At 46.6% G+C, this 19,324-nt stretch overlaps 1 protein-coding gene across 2 annotated transcripts in view; it reads right to left on the reverse strand.

The window, feature by feature from the left end:
• The window catches only part of EXOC6 (exocyst complex component 6), a 311,843-nt gene that overhangs the window by 160,304 nt on the left and 132,215 nt on the right, over positions 1-19,324 (reverse strand). For both annotated transcript variants that reach the window (XM_088476992.1, XM_088476990.1), the window contains exons 9-11: positions 3,761-3,844; positions 3,618-3,664; positions 2,382-2,502 (exon numbers count right to left, since the gene is read on the reverse strand). In XM_088476992.1, the coding sequence (XP_088333118.1) occupies positions 2,382-2,502; positions 3,618-3,664; positions 3,761-3,844 (252 nt within the window). The remainder of the gene's footprint in view (positions 1-2,381; positions 2,503-3,617; positions 3,665-3,760; positions 3,845-19,324) is intronic.

The following is a 19,324-nucleotide window of genomic DNA, read 5'->3' on the forward strand; positions in this document are numbered from 1 at the left end:
TGAATAGTAATATGGGCTACACCTCTACTGTAAAATAAAGATTATTTACGAAAGGGCACTTTGTGGTGTTTCTAGTTGCCTTCCAATAAATATGGGTTCAGCCAAAGGTAAAAAGTTGCCTCTACTGTATGTAGGTAACTGGCTGCACCCCGCTATGAACAGACACCACACAATGTCACACCTCACTCCGCTGTATTGACATGGCACATCGTAGGGGAGATTTATCAAACCTTGTAGAGGACAACTGGATCAGTTGCCAATAGAAACCAATCAGCTCCTGTCATTTTTTCAAACTCAGCCTGTAAAATGACAGTTAGATGCTGATTGGTTGGTACATTATCTCTCGCCATTTTATCTCTCTCGGAGGTATGATACATCTCATTTAATGTTTGATAAATCTCTCCATATGCAGCCAATAGACAGCAACTAACAAGACCTTTCAAATTGCTGTTTTCATTCTTTGTAGACATCATTACAATAAAGATGAATTTCATAGCATGCATTAGACAGCAGGAGCTTATCTCGCCTATTGCAGACAATTTATTGCTTGGCTCAATTCCATCGTCTTCAAAGAGGTATAAAATTGCACAGGAGTTAACACTGAACAATGCAGACTGACGACTTCTACAAAGTGTCTCAAGCATTCAAACCATCCTGCGAAACAGATGTACAGTAAGGCAATAATGTTGTCAACGCTACTTGTAATTACACTCAACTCTGCCAAGACAAACTGCAAGAGCAATGAAGACGTGTAGTTCATGGGGATTACAGCTGAACTGCATGTTGCCTGCTCACTCACGGTTGCTGTTGTTCCTTTAAAATGTTAGGGCTACAATAAGTCATCTTTCTAACTTTAGGGATACATGGTGATTCTATACGTATAGTACATAGGCTTCGGTGAGCCACCATACTGGCAATAAAGCGATCTAAAAAAACTAAATCAAAGAGACTTAATAGTTGGCACATGAAAGATCGAATAATCTCACATTGATCCTCTATGACAAAATGCTTTACTGTGACCAGATTTAACCTTGGAACAGTTACAATTATCTGTATGACACTCATCCTACTTGGAAAACAACATTAATATGTGTACCGTGCACAGTTAAGGACGTTTCTGGAGCATAAAAGCTTCTTTAATAATATGGTACAAATGTGCAGTAAAGGCCCCCATACATCTGCAACGGATCGTCGCAATATAGCGATGGGATCGGAAGCGCCATCGATGTTCCACGATCCGTCGCAAGATCGGTGAAATTCTACATGTTACATTTCACCGTTCTGCCAATCACGGCCATTTTTTGATCGTGATCGGCGAAATCCAACATGTTGGATTTCAGCGATCCTGCGATGCTGGGTTGCAGGATCGCTACATCGCGACAGTCCGTCGCAGATGTATGGGGGCATTAAACATTAAAACTTGTAGCATCCAATCAGCATTCATTAGACTAAGGGTGCATACACACCTGCACGATATCGGCCCGATTTGACCGGTTTAGCCATATCGTACAGTGTACCCCCAATTTGCGCGTACCCGTGGTTGCATGCGATATCGTGCGATTGGCTGTGCTGCACAGTCAATCACCTGATATTGCATGTGAGCCTGTACATGTTAATGAAAGACGGAACAGTGTTTGTTCCGTCTGTCATTAAATCTTTCAAGTATGTACCGGCAATTCTGCGATGTCCAGGGTGAAGGCAAATCGCCCTGAACATCGGCACGATTGCCGGTCGTTTAGGTGTGTACCCAGCCTAATTTACACTGGACAGCTGAAAGCTAATATCCAATTAACTACAACAGATTAGTGCAGTTTCTTCAAATATGTTTCTTTGTTCAGTTAAACAGGTTTTATAGGTCATACCCAGGCAATGTATGATGCAAGTATGACCTGTAGGTACTGCAGCTCTAACTCGATAACATGGATCACCAGCTATAAGGGCTTGTTGGGTGAGATTATATGGAGCTCAGGTATTTGCGATGATAATTAGGAACTATTTCCTGCTGGTGCTCTCAGTACTGAACCATTCAGACTGATCTAATGAAGAGGTCAGATGAGACTAATGAGGACAGATTGCAATAATAACAGCAGATTAACTCTGCATATTCTAAAGTGCAGGACTAAGAGCGCGTTTTGAGGGCCAAGTCAGTTGTAAATCAGAGAAGGATTATGCAAATAGCCCATGGCTGGTGCTCACAGCCGGAGTCTTCTGGGGAAAAACAAAAGCCTGGCAGGTCTCCTTCTCAATCTGAACAACATCTAATTACAAAAAAAGCACAATGATGGAAGAGTAAATCTTCACTTTGACATTATCCAGCTATTCTACATGCAGCAGCCTTTACTCTGCGACGAGCATGGAATCCGGGGGCTCATCTCACTTACGGAGTGTGTTCGAAGGGCTGCGATGATCTTTGACTGCGCCATGGTCCAGAGCTCCGTGGTGTAGCTTCCGGTCACCAGACCCTGCGTTACGTGTAAAATGTGATCTTCTACTACAAAAAACCTAAAGCCAATAGAATGACCATTAAACAATCAGGAGTAAAGACAGGCAATTGTCTCACAAGGCAGTATCCTTCTATATGGCTCCTTATATATGGGATTTGTTATTCAGATTGTACAATATTTCATCAAAATAGGACATTTCTGTTTGTGTCACAAAAATAATCTAGTATTAATGCCTCAAAATATATTAAAAAAAAAAAGTTTACCAGGCTAATTTAATAGCATACATCTGATGTAACCCATGGCAACCAGACAATCAGATTACCTTTTTCCGCGATAAGTAAATTACACTAAATCATTTTGATAGGTATTCTAGCTGTGGTTTGTTTACAGCCCCTTTGTGCTATTTTACTATGGCATGAAATATTATATTTTAGTATTAGGCAGCTAAAATGAACAATCTCCATGTAATATGTTGTTTTATAATGTTTTTTTAGTAGGTACTAAATACAAATAATGGATTATGTTCTCACGACTACATCTTATGAACTATAGTTTTGCTCTATAAATGCCAAAAAGACCAGGAAGAATACAATTTGCAATAAATAAATACAAAAAAAAAAGTTCATGTTAAAACTTTAGAAATACTAATATTCTAGAACACTGTGCAAGATAAATATTAATGAGCAACAAAAGTATAGTTAGGTCAAATCAGATCAAAGTAGTTTGTATCATTAGCAAAAGAAAAGTTATTGTTATAGGATGCTAAATAAATCACACTAGTTTTTGGGGTTCGTTTATCAAGCGGGTACTGCCTTTAAAAATACAGCCACTTTAAATCCAACTGCAAAACCACAGATTGATAAATAAACCACTTAGTCTAGGAAGCTGCACTATGGGGTCTATTTACTAAGCGGTGTTAAGAGACAAAGTGAAATGAGATAAGGTACCAGCCAATCAGCTCCTAACTGCCATGTCACAGGCTGTGTTTGAAAAATGACAGTTGGGAGCGGATTGGCTGGCACCTTATCTCCTTTCACTTTGTCCAAACACTGCTTAGTAAATAGACCCCTATATCTCAAGCGTCTCCAAAATTGCCTGATTAGACTATTATAATTTTCTTTCCCATGTTTCAATAAATGCTTAGCAGCGTTTTGCCAAGCTATGAGCACCTACCCCACGATCTGGCTGAAGTATTTTCTATATCCTTCAACTGTCTCGTGCTTTAATGGAGGGGACAAAAAAAAACAGAATTTAGCGTCTATACAGGAGGTGTCACGCAATGTTCCTTGTAGCAATCTTGAAATGAATATGGTTACCATGTTTGACTGGGGCTGGAGAACTAATCGAGCTTGTTTTCTTCTCTGCTTTCTGTAGTAGTTTTCAAATATTTCTTTATCTCCCTAAAAAGTAAAGAAAGTGAGATATTACAGTGAATTCAATAGCAGTGATTTTGCCAACCTGTATAAAAACTCAGAAAACATTAAAATATTCAGGACACCAAACTGCTACGAAGAAACGGAACAGCCTTAAGCTGGCCACACACTAGACCAACTTACATCCAACCAGCCAACCAGTCATTGGTTGGAATGAAAATCTGGTAACGTATGGGAGTAAATGATGATCAGAAATTTGCTCCCAAATGCCAGAAAACAGATGAAAATGGTCGTTCAGACAAGTTTGTTAAATGTTTGATCTAAACTATTTATTCAAACAACAGTTTTGGTCCATTTTCCAGCGTTTGGGGGCAAATTGCTGATTGTATTCCTTACCAGATTTTCATTCCAACCAATCAACTAGTTGGCTGGTTGGACAGATAATCTTTAGATGTGTGGCCAGCTTAAGAGTGACAGAGGTGTCACATTGGAAAATAAAACATGGCTATACGGAAGTAGGCAATCAGTGTCTGTAGAATGTATTTCTTAAGGTACAGTGTGTGTAAGCTTTTTCCAAGTGTATAGGGCTTCCATGTCGGTACATAGACATGTAACCATACTTACCAACTCTCCCTGATTGTCAGAGAGACTCCCTGAAATAGTACAAGTTTCCTTGACTCCCTGAAGAGTCTTGCAATCTCCCCGATTGCACCTTACCCCCATTATGTAGCTGTTATATACTTGGGGAAAAAAAAAAGATAGCAAAGAGTATTGTACTAAGGGCCTGATTCAGGTTGGATCACAATGCTGCGTTCGCACGCAACCGGCCACTGGGAAAATATGCTAATGAATGCATTCACACTGCCGTGGCAGCACAAGATACAAACGCCCAGCAGTATAATGCCGCCCCCTTACCCTCTTCTCACACCCGTACTAATGTGCAAGTATCAGCGGTAACATCGAGTAACATTGGAGCTGCACGCACACTTGTGGTTGACATGACCCTGCCGTAGAAGTTGCTAAACTTTCTGCACGCAGTGAGTATGCTGCGTATGGGTTTGCTGTGAATTATTTATGAACGCCCCTGCAATGGCGTTCGAACGCACTGACACACACAATGATCCAGGTTGGGTACAGGATGCCGGCACTTGGGATCCTGGCGATCAGAATCCCAATGCCGGCATCCCGACAGGGTCAGGATACGGACACCTGTTGATTAGTATCCTAACCCTCACCCTATCCCTCCCTCCCAGCTGCCTAAACCTAACCCTCTTCCCCTGTAACTAAACCTAACGCTCCCCCTCACCCTATCCCTCCCTCCCCGCAGTCTAAACCTAACCCTCTTCCCCTGTGCCTAACCCTAACCCTATCTCTTCCTCCCCACAGTCTAAACCTAACCCTCTTCCCCTGTGCCTAAACCTAACCCTCCCCCTCACCCTATCTCTCCCTCCCCGCAGCCTAAACCTAACCCTCTTCCCCTGTGCCTAAACCTAACCCTCCCCCTCATCCTATCCCTCCCTCCCCGCAGCCTAAACCTAACCCTCTTCCCATGTGCCTAAACCTAACCCTCCCCCTCACCCTATCCCTCCCTCCCTCCCCGCAGCCTAAACCTAATCCTCTTCCCCTGTGCCTAAACCTAACCCTCCCCGGCACCCTATCCCTCCCTCCCCGCAGTCTAAACCTAACCCTCTTCCCCTGTGCCTAAACCTAACCCTCTTCCCCTGTGCCTAAACCTAACCCTCCCACTAACCCCATTGGGATGATGGTGCCAAGATTCTGACGGGTGTCGGGATTCTTGCGCCGGCATTCTAAGCGCCGCCATCGCATCTATCGTGATTATCCCAATGTTCCCTATGACTACATGTATTATCATATAGCGTTTCTCTTGGCCACTTATATGGAGTGTGGGAGGAAACCAGAGCACCAGGAAGAACCTACGCGAACATGAGGAGAACATGCAAACTCTGCACAAAGAGGGCCCTGGACCCCAGTGTTGTAAAGCAGCAATGTTAACCACCATGCCACAGCCCCCCACCCTTGATCCACAAACATGTGAAATACGCATCCATGCGTAACCGTTTGCAGACGCAAAGAAAAATATTAAGAAACATAATATTGAAAACAATTTCTGAATCATTTAAGCTGTGCAGGGCATGACATTACAGACATCTGGGCATGTGATAAACATTACAGACATTATAGGTACTTGGTAAGAAGAAGGTGTGCGGACCCTGATATAGGGCAAATCTGAAAATAATTCTTGTTATTGATTTAATGTACTTCTGAAACGTATTTACAAACCCAGCCGTTCCTTTACTAACACCAATTCCAAAACTGGTCAATCAACTTGACGTCCTCAAACAACAATGTAAAATAAAGAGGTCTACCAGAAACAAGGAAACCATATTACACAACATAATAAAACATCATTTATTCTATAAGGCGTTTCCATTTTTTATTTTTATTTGTACACACAATTTCTTCTCTTATTACAGATAATTCTCAACCTCTTTTGTAAGCAACTCAAGTGATATCCCGGTGATCTCATTAAGAAGAACCATTCAGGGAGAACCATCTGTGCGTTTGAAACCAGTGCACCATGATCGTCTCATCTACCTACTGAATACAACGTCATTTGTATGCAAGAAGAATAAAGCAGCTTAGCATTTTGATTTTTTTTTTTTTTTTTTTAGGGGCACGAGGTTATCGCTGGGTCACAGTTACTTAACATTCCATTACTTGATACCAACAATCCCCCCTTCCGAGCCAGGAGCACAATAAGAGACACGAGGAGCGGTAACGTAGCAGCAAACTAAATAACAATTCACAAAAAAACAAGGTTTAGCATTTAGCAAAAAACCTACACCGGCCAATAAACCTATTTAAACAGATTTTACCACCATTTTGGAAAAACAATTAACTGGAATGGTAACAAGAAGCTCTTTAGAAAAAGACTTAGCAGCCCAGCTTGAATAAGAAACAACATTCCTCATAGCATCAGTCTATTTCTTTGGCGAAACGTACTCTGCACGCTTTTGGGAATGAGGAATATTTGGAACATTCCAATTAATATGAAGCAAACAAAAGACGCACACATGAACAATTTTATTACCGTTTGATTTTATTTTTCTTAGTACATTATTATGCAAAAGTCTTGATTTTGACAAAAACCCAAGTGGGATTTGCTAATAATATTGGGTTGTAGTTTACTTTGTATCGGGGAAAGTTGGGAACCTAAGTTAAATGGTTGTATAAAATAAAATAAATAACAGAGTGCCAATGATGAGATGTACACATCACAATGTCTTTATAACTCTGATATGATTGGTAAAAGAGTGATTGTCACTCAGGAAGGTCTGTATCAGCACAGTCTCCTCTGAGTGACAATATAACATGCAGAGCAGAAATGTGTTCAGGGGAGTAATGTGTTCAGGGACACTCAGATGATTGGTCCATAAACACAACCAATAGCCAGCGAGCAGAGAAAGACTTCACTGTTATCTGGAGATGTGCCTACTCTAAGGGGTAAATTTACTAAAGTGAAAGTTTTTTGAAGTGAGTTTTAGAAGAGATGCTACCCATAGCAACCAATCATTCTACTTAACATTTAACTAGCACGTTCTAGAAGATAATTGCTAGAATCTGATTGGTTGCTATGGGCAACATCTCTTCTAATACTCACGTCTAAAAACTCTCGCTCTAGTAAATTTACTCCTAAGAGGCGATTCACCATTTAAAAGGCAGATATCTTTTTAACTTCAGGTAATTAAATTTGCAAATGTTCACGATAATATGAGATATGGTAAGAACTTACCTTTGTTATCTCTATTTCTACGAAGTCCATAGGGTTCCACAGGATACCTTGGGGTATAGGTGTGACGTCAGTCATCGGGCACCATAGAGTTAAGCTTTCAGCCTCCCAGGATGCACTAGGGTCCCCCTCCTATACCCCGCCCCCGAGCCAAGGCACCTCAGTTAGTTACCAAGCCATAGGCCGGAGGAGGAGAAGGAAGAGAGAGAAAGAAGATCTGGATACACACAAGAATCACACTCTCACCAGAGGGAGACGGAAAAACCGGTGACCAGACCAAAGCCCATCTGCAGCACAGGTGCGGCAGGGCGGGAGTCTGGTGGAACCCTATGGACTTCGTAGAAATAGAGATAACAAAGGTAAGTTCTTACCATATCTCATATTTTCTACTTCAGGGTCCATAGGGTATCCACAGGATACCTTGGGGATGTCCCAAAGCAGTATCCTTTAAGGGTGGGGACGCTCATGTGCTGAAAGGAGAATCCGCCGCCCGAAGGAAGCATCCTGAGAGGCGAAGGTGTCAAACCTGTAATACCTCACGAAGGTATGGACAGAGGACCACGTAGCAGCCTTGCAGATCTGGACTGCAGAGGCACCACGTCGAGCTGCCCACGAAGGACCCACAGACCTAGTGGAATGAGCCTTCACAGAAGGAGGAACCGGCAGACCTTCGTGAAGATAAGCTTCAGAAATAGCCATACGGATCCAGGCTGCCAAAGTTTGCTTTGACGCAGGCCAACCCTTTTTACGGAAGCCATAGAGGACAAACAAGGCGTCCGACTTCCTAAACGAAGAAATGCGGTCAACATAAGTCCTTAAGGCCCGCACATCATCCAAAGAGGCCTCACCCACGGAAAGACCCGGTGAGTTAAAGGCCGGAACAACTATTTCCTCGTTAACATGAAACTGGGAAACAACTTTGGGAAGAAATTCAGGCCGAGTGCGGAGCACTGCCCTGTTTCCATGAAAAATCAAGAAAGGGGGTCTACAAGAGAGAGCCCCTAAATCAGAAACACGTCTGGCCGAAGCTATGGCCAGAAGGAAAACAGTTTTAGCTGTTAGCCATTTAAGATCCACTGAGCCCAGTGGTTCAAACGGCGGTCCCTGGAGAGCCCTCAGGACCACAGCCAAATCCCAAGGTGCCACAGGTGGAACAAAGGGCGGCTGAATGCGGAGAACACCTTGCATAAAGGTGCGCACATCCGGGATTGTAGCAATCCTACGGTGAAACCAGACAGACAGGGCCGAAACCTGTACCTTCAAAGAAGCAAGGCGAAGCCCATGATCTAGTCCCGCTTGTAGGAAGGCAAGTATTCTAGACAGACGAAACTCCCGCGGTGCATAACCTCTCGGTCGACACCATTGGAAGAACGTATGCCACACGCGATGGTATATCCTCGCGGACGACGGTTTCCGAGCTCGCAACATGGTACGCACCACAGAGCTGGAAAACCCCCTGGACCTCAACATGGCTGTCTCAACAGCCACGCCGTCAAAGACAGCCGAGCCAGGTCCGGGTGAAGACAAGGACCCTGCGACAGAAGGTCCGGTCGTAGCGGCAACCGCAGAGGACTGTCCACAGACAGACCCTGAAGGTCTGAGAACCAGTGCCGTCTGGGCCACGCGGGAGCTATCAACAGGAGCGTCCCTCCTTCCTGTTTGAATTTCCGGATTACCCGTGGAAGAAGGGAAACCGGAGGAAACAGGTATGCGAACCGGAACGACAGAGCATCCACCAGAGACGCCTCTTCGTCTCTTGTGCGAGACCCGTACACCGGCAACTTGTTGTGGTGCCGGGACGCCATGAGGTCGATCTCTGGAAGACCCCACCTGTCCACCAGCAGTTGAAAAACATCCGGGTGCAGGGACCATTGCCCCGGATGAACGTCCTGGCGACTTAGAAAGTCCGCCTCCCAATTTAGCACTCCCGGGATGAAGACCGCTGATATGGCCGGAAGATTGCGCTCCGACCATACCAGGATCCGAGACACCTCTACGAGAGCCGCCCGACTTCGGGTTCCTCCTTGCCTGTTTATGTAGGCCACGGTGGTAGCGTTGTCCGACTGGACCTGCACCGGGCGACCCCGATGTGCCCGCTGGAGAGCATTGAAAACCGCACGGAGTTCCAAGATATTTATTGGAAGCTCCGCTTCTGTCGGCGTCCACCTGCCCTGGAACAAGTGTGGACCCGAAACTGCTCCCCAGCCCCGAAGACTGGCGTCCGTTGTCAACAGGACCCAATTTGGTACCCAGAACGGACGTCCCTTGCTGAGATGGGTCGTCTGCAACCACCAGGCAAGGGACAGGCGAACCTCCAGGGTGAGCACTATCGTCTGGGACTTTAGAGACTGAGGCAGCCCGTTCCACTTGGACAGGATCAGGTGCTGCAGAGGTCTGGAGTGAAACTGGGCATATTCCACCATGTCGAACACCGACACCATGGAGCCCAGTAACCTCATCGTCGAGTGTAGAGACACCCGGCGGCTGTGCAGACAACTGCGCACCCTCGACTGTAAAGCAGAGATCTTTTCCCCCATCACAAAGATTCTTTGCTGTCCCGAGTCCAATAAGGCTCCGAGGTGCAGAATCCGCAGAGACGGGATTAGAGTGGACTTCTGCCAGTTGATTAACCAGCCGTGCCGTTGCAGTAGCGCAATGGTCAGGTCCAAGTGGCGTAGAAGGAGCTCTAGAGATCCTGCCACTAATAACAGGTCGTCCAAGTACGGCAACATGCGGACTCCCTGCAGCCGCAGAGAGGTCGCCATGACCGCCATCACCTTGGTGAAAACACGCGGTGCTGTCGCCAGGCCAAAAGGTAACGCCCGAAACTGAAAGTGGTCGCTGCGGATTGCAAACCTGAGGAACTGTTGATGGCGCAAAAGAATAGGGACATGCAGGTAAGCGTCCTGTATGTCCAATGACACCATGTAGTCCCCAGGTTCCAGCGCCAGAATGATGGACCGTAGGGTCTCCATCCGAAACTTCGGCACCCGCAAAGACTTGTTGAGAGCTTTGAGGTTGAGAATCGGACGATACGACCCACTGGGTTTCTGCACCAAAAAAAGATTTGAATAGAAACCCTGGCCCCTCTGGGAGAATGGAACAGGCACTATAACTCCAGCCTGGAGCAGAGTGTGCAAGACCTTCCGCAGCTCCGTGGCCTTGTTCCGGTCTGATGGTAGACCCGTGGTGAAGAATCGAACCGGGGGTCTGTGCCGGAAAGAGAGGGCGTACCCGTGGGAGACCACCTCGAGAACCCAAGTGTCTGTCGTGGTGACCGACCAACACCGGGCGAACTGCAGCAGGCGGCCTCCCACTTTGGGATCCCCCAACGGGAGGCCCGGACCATCAGGCCGCAGGCTTGTCATCAGGCTTAGGGGCCGGACGTCTGGTACTTCATGCCTGCTTCCGGGGCTTGGCCGATTTCTTGGGACCAGCCTGTCGGGGAAAAGACTGTGGTTTGGGCCTGCCCAGGGCCCTATAAGACCGAAAGGACGATGGTCCTGAACCAGAAGGAACCGCGGCCGACGGGAGACATGCCGATTTGGCTGCCGCCAGCGTGGCCACAATCTTGTCCAGATCTGGACCGAAGAGAACTTCTCCGTTAAAGGGCAACGCCTCCAAACCCTTTTTGGAGTCAGCGTCCGCCTTCCAGGATCGCAACCACAAGGTGCGACGAGCAGCGACCGCTACTGAAGAAATTCGAGACACCAGTGTACTAATGTCTAAGGCCGCCTCGTTGATATAAGTGGCCGAATCACAGAGATTACCAATCAACTCCGTTTGTTCGGCCGGACAGTCAGAATCAAAGGACGCCTCCAATGAATCCGCCCAGTGCTCCATCGCTCTGGCAACCCAGCAAATGGCCATAGCCGGCCGCGCTGCCTCCCCCGCAAGGGAATAAGCGGACTTCAGGCAGATCTCCACCTTGCGGTCCGTAGCATCCTTAAGGGAGGACATGGATGGCATCGGCAATGTGGCACTACGGACAAGATGTGTCACAAGAGAATCCACCTGTGGAGGGGATTCCCACTTAGCAAAATAATTATCCGCGAATGGATAAGCCACTGCCAGGTGCCTCTGCAGCTGGTATCGCTTGCCAGGCTTCCACGCCTACTCTAAATGGTCCATTAACTGACCCGAAAGAGGAAAGACTGTGGCGTCACCCTTCACATCCTTAAAAAAGGCATACTTGGATTTAGCAGCTGGGGGAACTTCGTCCTCAATCACCAAGGCTGTGCGGACTGCCCGAATAAGTCCAGGAATATACACCTTGGACCTAGCGTCAGCGTCCTTAGTATTGTATTTTAAAGAGGCGAGAGACCACCCTGCAGCACCGCACCGCAAGGGCTTAGCAGAAAGAACAGGGACAGTAATAAAGCTGACAGTCAGAATAGAAGATACAGGCAGCAGCGCTAGCACAGTCACATACAATGCAAAGAAAATCAATTCCTGCACTAACCAGCGCTGATCACTCAACTACGCAGACACAGAGTCTGGTAGGACATAGCGCTGCATACACAGACCTGACCACAGCGGAGGAGAGGTATGCGGGGGGACCCAGACCACGATGCTTCCGTCCAGGCTTCCAGCAGCGTTCACCATGCGTTCAGGAAGATGGCCGCCGAGGAGCAGAGAGGAGGCTAGCCTGGGGGAGGAGCGATGCCACAGGGCCAGTCGGCAGAGTTCAGAGAGGGCTGTGTGCAGCGGGGGAGGCGCCGGCTGTGAGACAGGGAAGGCGCGCTCCCCTGGCATGCATTTAACCCCCGGGACGCCGCAGCGCTACCGCTCTGCTGCGGTGCGCTGTCCCAGGGGGGTAGTGGAAGCGCAGGTTCTTACCTGGCTCCACGCTGCAGTCATTCCCCAGGGAGTCCCCTGCCTGGGGACTCTGGACCATGTAACAGCGGGGACCCACCGCGGGACCCCGCTGCTTACCTTGCTGTCCCCCTTGATTCCGGCCATGGTCCGGAACATCTGGGGTCACCGCTAGCTGTGACCCCAGATGCTCACCAGCATCGCCGGATCGGTACCGGCGTTCTGGTACCGGCGGGGGTGTAGGGAAGACAGCATGGACGTCAGGACTGACTGTCCATGCTGTACATCCAGATGTGCAGCCACAGCTGCATGCAGGAAAACTTCAGGGGCTCTTCTTAGCCCCCACTCCAACAGGGGCACCCAACTCCGGCCTGGCACCAAACTAAACTGGGGTGCCTTGGCTCGGGGGCGGGGTATAGGAGAGGGACTCTAGTGCATCCTGGGAGGCTGAAAGCTTAACTCTATGGTGCCCGATGACTGACGTCACACCTATACCCCAAGGTATCCTGTGGATACCCTATGGACCCTGAAGTAGAAAGTCAAAAATGTCCTAATCGTGTTTTTCCTCGTACAAAACATAGGGTCATGTGAAAAGCCTAATTCAGTGTCTAAAACTTATGATACTATAGCACAAGATTTTGCAACTCAGAAGGTGACAAAATTTTACACATCATCCACTGTGAACAGGGTCGGACCTTTAGAGGCTCTGGGCCTGATGCATATAGCTAGCAAGCGGTTCGATGGCCGGGCATTGCGCACGCGCAGCATGTGCGAGCCCCGGAGCAAGCAAGAAATCACTTGCTCCGGGGCTCGCTACAAGACGGGGCGGCTGTCGATGTTGATCGACAGCTCGCCCCGTTTTGTAGGCGGGTCAGGGGGTTGGCTGCACGAACGGAGGCATTCCCGAAGGAACGCCTGCCGTTTGTGGGCGGCCCCACTGACATCACACGTGATGTCAGTAGTGAACTTCCTGCTCTGTTAGAGCAGGAAGTTCACTGGGGCTTGTGATGGACGAGACCCTACCACAAGGGTCTCGTCGCAAGCCCGATGGTCGCAATAATCGCGACCATTGCCAGGCTGCCCGCTAAAGCTGTGGGTGGTCATCTGACCAGTATACAATGCATATACAATGCAGGCTCCCACCTGACCAGTATACAATGCAGGCTCCCACCTGACCAGTATACAATGCAGGCTCACACCTGACCAGTATACAATGCAGGCTCACACCTGACCAGTATACAATGCGGGCCCCCATCTGACCAGTATACAATGCGGGCCCCCATCTGACCAGTATACAATGCAGGCTCACACCTGAACAGTATACAATGCAGGCTCACACCTGACCAGTATACAATGCAGGCTCACACCTGACCAGTATACAATGCAGGCTCCCAACTGACCAGTATACACTGCAGCCCTCCATCTGACCAGTATACAATGCAGGCTCCCATCTGACCAGGATATAATGCAGGCTCACACCTGACCAGTATATAATGCAGGCTCACACCTGACCAGCATACAATGCAGGCTCCCATCTGACCAGTATACAATGCAGGCTCACATCTGACCAGTAGACAATGCAGGCCGCCATCTGACCAGTATACAATGCAGGCCGCCATCTGACCAGTATACAATGCAGGCTCCCTTCTGACCAGTATACAATGCAGGCTCACACCTGACCAGTATACAATGCAGGCTCCCATCTGACCAGTGTACAATGCAGGCTCACACCTGACCAGTATACAATGCAGGCTCCCATCTGACCAGTATACAATGCAGGCTCCCGTCTGACCAGTATACAATGCAGGCTCACACCTGACCAGTATACAATGCAGGCTCACACCTGACCAGCATACAATGCTGGCTCCCATCTGACCAGTATACAATGCTGGCTCCCATCTGAACAGTATACAATGCAGGCTCCCATCTGACCAGTATACAATGCAGGCTCACACCTGACCAGTATATAATCCAGGCTGCCATCTGACCAGTATACAATGCAGGCTCCCATCTGACCAGTATACAATGCGGGCTCCCACCTATACATAATGTACTCCGATTGGCCATATATTCTTCACCTACTGCAAGTAATTCTCTCCATACACACAGCAGGGCTGATACAGAGTTGTCCGATGCAAGTCACCCATAATTGCTCCCTCATTGCAATCCCAACACCACACCATCTCTACATAGCCTGCAATCCCAACACCACACCATCTCTGCATAGCCTGTAACCCCAACACCACACCATCTCTGCATAGCCTGCAATCCCAACACCACACCATCTCTGCATAGCCTGCAATCTCAACACCACACTATCTCTGCATAGCCTGTAACCCCAACACCACACCATCTCTGCATAGCCTGTAACCCCAACACCACACCATCTCTGCATAGCCTGCAATCCCAACACCACACCATCTCTGCATAACCTGCAATCCCAACACCACACCATCTCCGCATAGCCTACAACCCCAACACCACACCATCTCTGCATAGCCTGCAATCCCAACACCACACCATCTCTGCATAGCCTGTAACCCCAACACCACACCATCTCTGCATAGCCTGCAGCCCCAACACCACACCATCTCTGCATAGCCTACAACCCCAACACCACACCATCTCTGCATAGCCTGCAATCCCAACACCACGCCATCTCTGCATAGCCTGCAATCCCAACACCACACCATCTCTGCATAACCTGCAACCCCAACACCACACCATCTCTGCATAGCCTGTAATCCCAACACCACACCATCTCTGCATAGCATGCAACCCCAACACCACACCGTCTCTGCACAGCCTGTAACCCCAACACCACACTATCTCTGCATAGCCTGCAATCCCAACACCACACCATCTCTGCATAGCCTGCAATCCCAACACCACACCATCTCTGCATAGCCTGTAACCCCAACACCACACCATCTCTGCATAGCCTGTAACCCCAACACCACACCATCTCTGCATAGCCTGCAACCCCAACACTACGCCATCTCTGCATAGCCTGCAATCCCAACACCACACCACCTCTACATAGCCTGTAACCCCAACACCACACCATCTCTGCATAGCCTGTAACCCCAACACCACACCATCTCTGCATAGCCTGCAATCCCAACACCACACCATCTCTGCATAGCCTGTAACCCCAACACCACCCCATCTCTGCATTGCCTGCAATCCCAACACCACACCATCTCTGATCTTCACCTACATGATAACATTCATTACAGCGCAGTTATGACCCCTCAATTGGAAGCCAAGAGGTGTTCAATTCCGTATGACCTACTGCAAGTAATTCTCTCCATATACACAGCAGGGCTGATGCAGAGTTGTCAGAGTTAACCTTATAAAGATATTATCACTTTGATCCTATGATTAAGCTAACTAAGTGAAACGCGCGTCAGGGAGACACAAGGTGACTGTCAGCGTGTATAATATGTTTGTCTAACACTCTCCATAATGAAATGTACCACCATGTGCACTGATTGTTCGTGACCCGATTCTTACAATAAGAATAATATCTTTATAAGCTAACGGTTTAGATCCCCAATAACATAATTGTGATGAATGAGAAGGAATGAACTAGTATCGGACCAGACGCTGTGATAGTTACAGTCACAGCGATGTCTGTTTGCTGAGTGGATGATAATAGAAACAACTGATGTTACAACTTGAATGATTGATTCTCCTCTCCTCTATTTTTCAATAAACAGTAACTGTTACCTTAACCACAATATCTGGATGTAATCCCCTTCATGTTTGATACTGGGATTCAGATACAACCCTGATGGTTAATTATTGTAACACATTATCTTCTGAGATACTTTTTACAACGGCTGTGTGAAGGTATATGAATCCTGACAAATCAATGATAATTGGCAATAAATGATTTTTTACACAGATAAACGCCAGCGACAACCGTTATTATATAACAAATTTCTCAGCCTCCGATATTTCATTCCACTAATTGAATAATTAATGGCGATGATACAAACCTATAGCTTTAAATAATATCATCTACAATAGAGCAGTGTGGTCACTTGATTTACTATTTATTGTGATTAACAAACCCTAATAAGAGGACCTCTATAGGGGACGTTGTAATTAATAGCAAATCCTGCTTCATATATATAGATGTTAATATGGAGAATTTATATTAATATAATTATGGTTAGCAACATATTTGATTTTAATTTTCACTTTCACTAATTGTATGTTATTTATGTGTTTAATATTTCGCTGGTAATATTTTAATTTAATTATTAAAAGTTATATTTTAGATAACTGTCAGACGCCCAGATTGATGGAATATTATTACATGATATGTTTTGATGCTCATGAGTGCCCCATATAGGAATACTTTGTTCTTCTTTTTTCTATATACTTACCCTATTCCTGGCTCCCTACTACAAGAAATAAAATTAGAAATATCTTAAACCTAATACTGAATATTAGGCAATAAGGGAAGGGCTATTTCAATTCTTATATCTGTGCGGGTGTTGTTTGTGTTTTGTGTACCGCATCTATAGTTTTCAGCAGTCAATTGGAGATCACCAAGGTAATTGAAGAAAAAGTAAGCAGTGCAACCAATGACAGTGCTGTTCCAGAGATCATGGCTGTGTGCCTGATTTATACTAAAACCAAGAGAAATGAGGGATCTTGGCCAATTGGACAGACCTCAAAATAAAAAGAAAAGAAAAATGCAATGTTAGTGGCATCTGTCATGTTTTGCACCTAAGTGCAGGGTTACAGTTCAACCCCTGGAAGCTGGGCTATGGTTCGTTTTGTCATTACAATTTCCAAATGAACTGTACTACAAAGGAAAATGTTGATGAAAAACACGTAGTAGATTAAAGCATCTCTCCTAAGTTTGTCCCACTATAATGTTCCTAATGTAGATGCTATTTTCAGAAGCAGAGTCCATTGTCACAAAAAAGGTGCAATTCTGTCTGACTGCCCTGCTGTATTGTTCTGCACAATGCATAGACGAGTCATTTAGAGTTTGCCGCATTCATGCTAAAAGCATTTGTTTACGATACATGTAATAAACACGTAAATGCTTCCCCATGAAGATACGTTTATATCACTTTCTTTATGTAGTGATATACGGGAGACATCATTCATACCAATCAATTTGCAGTCAGCACTAGTGCTCCTAACCTTGCTGGTAGCAGAATTTGTGAGGTGGAACCCCTGCAGCAGCCGCTACCAGCACCTGTCTATGACAGGCAGGGCCAATAATACTATAAAATGGAGACCCGCAGCATGAGGTCTTCTTGTCATAATGTCACCAATCCGAAGCCTATTCAGCCCGCAGCTGAATTCCTTTTTCAATGGTTCTCAAACCAGGCGCGCCGGTACCCTGGGACACTGCAATACACTCTTAGGGCTGCAGGTGGTGGTGCAGTTTAAATGTAATTATTTGAGCTGGCGTGTTTGTTGGGTGGGCTGTGTGCTACTCTTAGCCTTAGAGAGTCAGCGCAATGCCATATACACAGGTTGCACTATTTGTGTGACTCCCCCTCCCTTCCTACACTGCCCCTTGGTTCTCCTCCTCTGCATGGCAAAGCGGTGAAGAGTAAACAAGGTTTCTGCCCCCAGAAAAGTTTATATAAGTGCTGTCCCTTTTTCTCTGCCCACCCCTTACTCCAGTACCCCCCATGTTTGTCACCCACTTTGTGTTATTCCATACCCTTCGAAGTTACAAATAACTGGTAGAGGCCAGTGATGAGGACCTGCCACCCTTTCCATGATTAACAATTAACTTCATAGCTGTGTATGACTAGGAAAAACAATATACCGGTACATATCTATGTGGTATAAGCAAACCCAAGAGAGGTTTTCCTGCCAGATGCTTTGCGTTGTATTAATGCGCAAGATTCCGACAGGGTGCCATGAAAATTTGCTGGGGTCTTAAGGGAGCAGTGAACCAAGCCACTGCCCTAGGTGTCGGAGTTCCTCCAAAAATTGTAAAAACCACGGGCGGGATGTAATAGAGATCGAGTCTGCCGGTTGTGCGGGATGCAGACTGTTCGGCTTTGCCCTGTAAATGACTGCAACTTTAAAAAAACGATCGAGATCAGTCTGCACTCTGCACCTCCGGCAGACTCGATCTCTATTAGATCCCACCCCACGTGTGCTGAACGGGTGCCTACCGGGTGTTGAGATATTAGTGCACTACTGGTCCCAGCAAGGCCAAAACTTCTTGGGTATACTGGCACTTGTAATCGATGGATCACATTGTAGTAATGTACTTAATTGAGCTTTATAATGTACTTCATTAGACCGAGTGGTTATCAAATGTTGTGACCAATCAGAGCGAAGCTGCTCTGTGCGGATTAGTAGGGACAGGCTGCTTGCAAGTCTTTGTTCAACAAAGGATTAAAGGTGCCCACAGACATAGCGATTTTTTACCTGATCTGGCCAATTCCGACAGATCGGGTAAAAAATGCCCAAATCATGAGTCCCCATCGCATAGTCAGATCTGCCGTGCTGTACGGCAGATCTGACAATCTAGGACACAATGCACTTTAAAAAAGTCTGGCTGTAGGAGATCGGATGAAGATTGGACAGCATATCGTGTGCAGATCATATGCTGATCGTGTGCTGAGCTGTCGGGGAGAGTTTCAAGGGAAATCGGACACATCGGCTGATTATAAGTATATCGGTATGCGTGTAGGCACCTTCCCGTGGAGGATCCCGCTAGATTTCGGAGACTATTAAACTGGTATAACAGGGTGTTTGGGGAGTGGTTATTTTAATAACAAAAGTGAGCGTTTCTATTTAGCAGTATTATTGCTGCCAGGGAATTCTGGAACCTGTAGTTTTATTTTTACATTTCCCCTAGAGAATGCAAACCCAAAGCTTAACTG

Source organism: Taudactylus pleione, unplaced genomic scaffold, assembly GCF_031769625.1.
Source record: "Taudactylus pleione unplaced genomic scaffold, aTauple2 ptg000198l, whole genome shotgun sequence".
Taxonomy (NCBI): domain Eukaryota; kingdom Metazoa; phylum Chordata; class Amphibia; order Anura; family Myobatrachidae; genus Taudactylus; species Taudactylus pleione.